This window comes from Etheostoma spectabile, chromosome 1 (genome assembly GCF_008692095.1).
Source record: "Etheostoma spectabile isolate EspeVRDwgs_2016 chromosome 1, UIUC_Espe_1.0, whole genome shotgun sequence".
NCBI classification, from domain to species: Eukaryota; Metazoa; Chordata; class Actinopteri; order Perciformes; family Percidae; genus Etheostoma; species Etheostoma spectabile.
The window spans coordinates 27350070-27354403 of record NC_045733.1 but is presented as its reverse complement, the minus strand read 5'-3'; the positions used below and the strand labels follow the sequence as shown (position 1 = coordinate 27354403).

At 38.9% G+C, this 4334-nt stretch overlaps 1 protein-coding gene across 3 annotated transcripts in view; it reads right to left on the bottom strand.

Annotated features, from left to right (window-relative positions):
* Nucleotides 1-4334, bottom strand: part of LOC116690257 (transcription initiation factor TFIID subunit 4) — an 86633-nt gene that overhangs the window by 50579 nt on the left and 31720 nt on the right. For all 3 annotated transcript variants that reach the window (XM_032517073.1, XM_032517081.1, XM_032517090.1), the window contains one exon: nt 3413-3543. In XM_032517073.1, coding sequence (XP_032372964.1) covers nt 3413-3543 — 131 coding nt within the window. The remainder of the gene's footprint in view (nt 1-3412; nt 3544-4334) is intronic.

The window sequence follows — 4334 nt, the reverse complement described above, 5'->3', positions numbered from 1 at the left end:
CCGCCCAAGTAGCAGAAGTAGCACTGCTTCGCCTTTCTGAGAATATAGTTCCCAGTTAGTATGCGATTAGACTATGGCTGTGTCTCTTGTGACCTTATTTGTTGTTATTTGTACACCCTGTGACTATAAAAATCTACATAAAAACACAAAATTTACATAGGAACATTATTAAGAGCAGTAACTAGTTACCTGCAGGATCTTTGCTAGGCTAAGCTAATGCTGGGTCATCAGACAGTTACAGAACGCACAGAAATGAGAAGGGTATGTATCGACTTGTCTAACTCTGGGGGAAACGGTGAATAAGCTAAAGTCCCAATAAGTCAGGGTGTTCCTTTAAGGGGTCTCACAACATGTTTAAATGCTGAACAGCAGTATGAATAATTAGTTCTGATAAGATTGTTGTTCTACAGTTAACTCTGCAACTAATGATTACTTTCATTATCGATTAATCATTCAATTTGTCTCTGTTTGAGTAACCATGTACTGTATTATGTGTCAGAAAATTGTCAATACAGCCCAGTACAATCTGGCAGAGCCCAACGGGACGTCTTTAAATTCCTTCTTTTGTATGGCCAACAGTCAAAAATCCCAATATATTAAATTTATAGCAATTTCTTGGTCATTTTGCTTGAAATGAAAAGAGTAATGGATTACCAACTTGTTGCCAATTTTCTGTTGATTGACTCATAGATTATTCAACTCCTTGTTTCAGCACTATTCCACAGTGACTCGTGCCATTTTCTGTTTTTGAAACACTGTCATGCCAAAAAAGCAGCTACTGAGCTAAGAAAAGGCACAACATGAGACAGGTAGAGAACAAATTGCCAAAATTAAGTTTTACAAGATGTGTGAGAATAATTAAGTGTGCTTTTGGAGATGTATGGGTCAGTCCTCATAAGTTACTACACGCTACATGTGTATGCAAATATGTATAAATTAGTGAAGCATCAAATTGTCTTGTATTTAAACGATAAAAATAGAATTGAATTTTTTTGTTTGTTTTTAACTTCTTCCTACTCCTTCAATGAACGTGGAAATTTCTTATTTGAATCACTTAAAATCATTTTGGAAGATTGTGCTGAGATGTACTGCACATGTTCTGATTTATCTGTTATTTTAATTTTATCATATATATATATTTTTTTTTTTTACATGTTCAAAATAAACTACTACAAACTAAGTTAAGAGTGCATAATATGTGAAAAGATGTGATGTTTTATTTGAAGTTTGTTTTTGTTTTTTTCTAAAAAAACATTTTTACCAAATGAATAAAAACACCTTGTCCAGATTGGATTTATTGTGTGCATTGTCCTTCCCAATGCATAAAGCCAGATACAGCTCCCAAACAAGAAAATCCTAATGGACTATTATCCCCATCTATGATTAAAATCTATGATTACAAGAACTAAGTCAGGCATGCCCTGCTGATAAGAATGACAAATACCTTCATCATTAACTGCACATTTGGTTAAACTAACTTTAAGACACAGCTCATCTGGAACACCACCGGTGTGATCACAACAACAGACTCGAACACACACTAACTTTTTTCTATTTAAAGACAGCGCTTCTCTTTGCATATGGCACATCGCCTCCCACTTGGGAAATGGAAATGCAAGTGTGAAAACAACTTTTGTAGGTCATCAAAAGTTAATAGGATAATTGCGTATTTCACGTTGGTGTTTGTATGTCTCCTACGCAGCTCTGTTCTCCTCTTGCACTTGATTTCTATATCACTCTATCTGTCTGTGTGTGTGTGTGCGTGTGTGTCAGGTCTGTGAGTGTGTTTCCATGAGTGGATGAGAGAAGCTGGGTGGCACAGAGCACAAAGACACATCAGAGGAGGCTCATTGCCAGCACCCCCCCCACTTTCTTTCTCTCATCCGGGCTCCCTCCTCTTTGTTGCAGCGCTGAGCCTGCACTCTTGCCGTAGCTCCTGCCGCCGCTGCCGAAGCCCGGTTGCTCTTTAAGGCCGCTTTGTCTTTTGGTCTTTTCCCCCTTTCTTTTTTTTCCGCTGATGTCAACAGAGTGGCTTCACAGAGCTCCGTGCCTCTCTCACACACACCTCATTTACAAAACCACAAAAAAGGAAAAGAACGAACGACTAGAAGAAGAAGCACCAAACAAGATGGGGACAGCTGTGGCTGGTGTTCTTCCCTTCTTGGTGTCAGGAAGAACACATTTTCAAAGTTTCCCCCGTTCTCCCAACAACGCCAAGATTTAGGCTTGTAGTCGAGATGGATTTGTGCTTTAATGTACACCAATTAAATGTGGTTATATAGTTGCATTCAAGGGCTACGAGAGATAAAGTCACCATTACGAGAAAAGTATGCAGGTGTACGCTGACGAGCACTTAAAAGTTCTTTTATTCCTCAGGTTTTGGCTGACTGACTGCAAAGTGTGATCTCTCCTGTTTATCAACTTAAAGGTAAAAAAGACTGCTCATATTAACTTTTATGTGTTTATGTTAGTGGTACACTTGCATTTTTGGCTGTGAGTTTATGTGTGAGAAAGATAAAAGTGCATTTGTGTGCATGCCACTGTGTGTCTGTGTGGAAATGTTGGGGCATACAGGCCCATATTCCAGTGTACTCGAATGTCCTGAGAAAGTTTTATTTCAAACTTAAGTGATTTAATATCCCGCTTGAGTTTGGATCCAATATTTACTGAATATTTACGTGAACGGCCGCTTAGATACAGTACAAGCCATCCATTTTTACAATAACCGAAGTTCATAAAGACAGTTATGGCACCATATGCTTTGTTTCGTTCCACAGATCAGACCATGTATACATTGTCATTGTCCTCTGTGGCTTCAGTGTGTTGTAACAACGCACAGAAAACAGGGCAGTACTGGCTGCATGTCGGGGATGGGTGTCGTTGGGATTTCATCAACTCTGTTACTGCTTAACGATTACTTATATTTACCAATGATCCCACCAATACTTCCTAATAATGATGCAATGCATCAACAATTATTATACAACAAGATGAGCATGTAGGCTTTCTTAGGGATACATTTCTAAGATTTTTCTTTGTGCACTGTTCAATCTGATTGACTCACACTCACACACTAATGGCGGGCGGATGCCATGTAATGTGCTGGCATTCCCATTAAGAGCAACATGGGGTTCAGGTCTTGCACACTTCGACATTAAGTCAGGAAGAGTCAGGGACCGATCCACCAACCATGCAATTGGAGAGCCACGGCCGCCCAAACCAACTAGAGAGGGGGGGATGTTGACTGCTGCAGTGAGTGCATGGGCATTAATTAAGGGTAATGAGATTTCTATTAAACACTATTTAACTTCATCGAGCCCACCTGTCCTCTCTGCCTTTGAATTTTTACTCAGGATTACAGGTTGAATACTTTATTTTCCCCAGTGTGTGTGTGTGTGCATGATCTTCCTACCTTACAAGAGTCCAGTCGGTGCTGTGCAATGGTAGAAACCTTTTCTACAACAGTTCGAAGTCGTGACTGGGTGGCATGTGAGATGAACGTAACCGCCTCCATAGGGACCTCTGTAACGCCAAACTTCTTAGCTGTGAAGGACACACGCACACACGCGCATGCACACACACACACACACACACACACACACACACACACACACACAAATTTAGAACAAGATAAAACATTTGTGATCACTATATAATTGATGTCAATTTGACACCTCTTTCTCACACAACAGATACAGTTAGTACGTTTGCTTTTCATGATTAAATCCAAATTTCTCATTCACCGCAGTGACTCTGCTGCAATTAAAATGTTGATCCTCCACTTTAAGTTAAGTTTAAGTTTATTTTATTTCAAAAAAGGACAGTGTGTATTAATGAACATTTTGATGACTGTAAATGTACAGGATTATAGCCAAAGGCTAATTTCCATCCATAGTCCCTGACAGGTTGATGGTCCCTATAAGTTAAGTTAAATTTTTAAAAAAATAATCAGAGTTAGACAACACAATAAAAAAATACATAAATTACAGATCAACACAGGAGGACAAAATACAGATTATCCCAGTTAATGACAAAAGGTTTGATTTTGCAGTAGCCATTTTACCATCTGGGAGTTTTACAATATAGCCTTTGTGCATTTAATTTACTAAAGGGATAAACAGGTTGATTGTTTTATCACCATCCCTATGCTTGCTTCCACAATTTACCATTTCGAGAAAAACAGCTAAGCAGGTAAAAAAGTAATTGTTTCACCACAGCTACACAAAAAACTCATAAAAACACACTAACAGAAGATCACAACTTCTCAACTTACACACGCATACACAACTACTGTACTCACTTTCACTCCCTCTCTCACACACACACACACACAC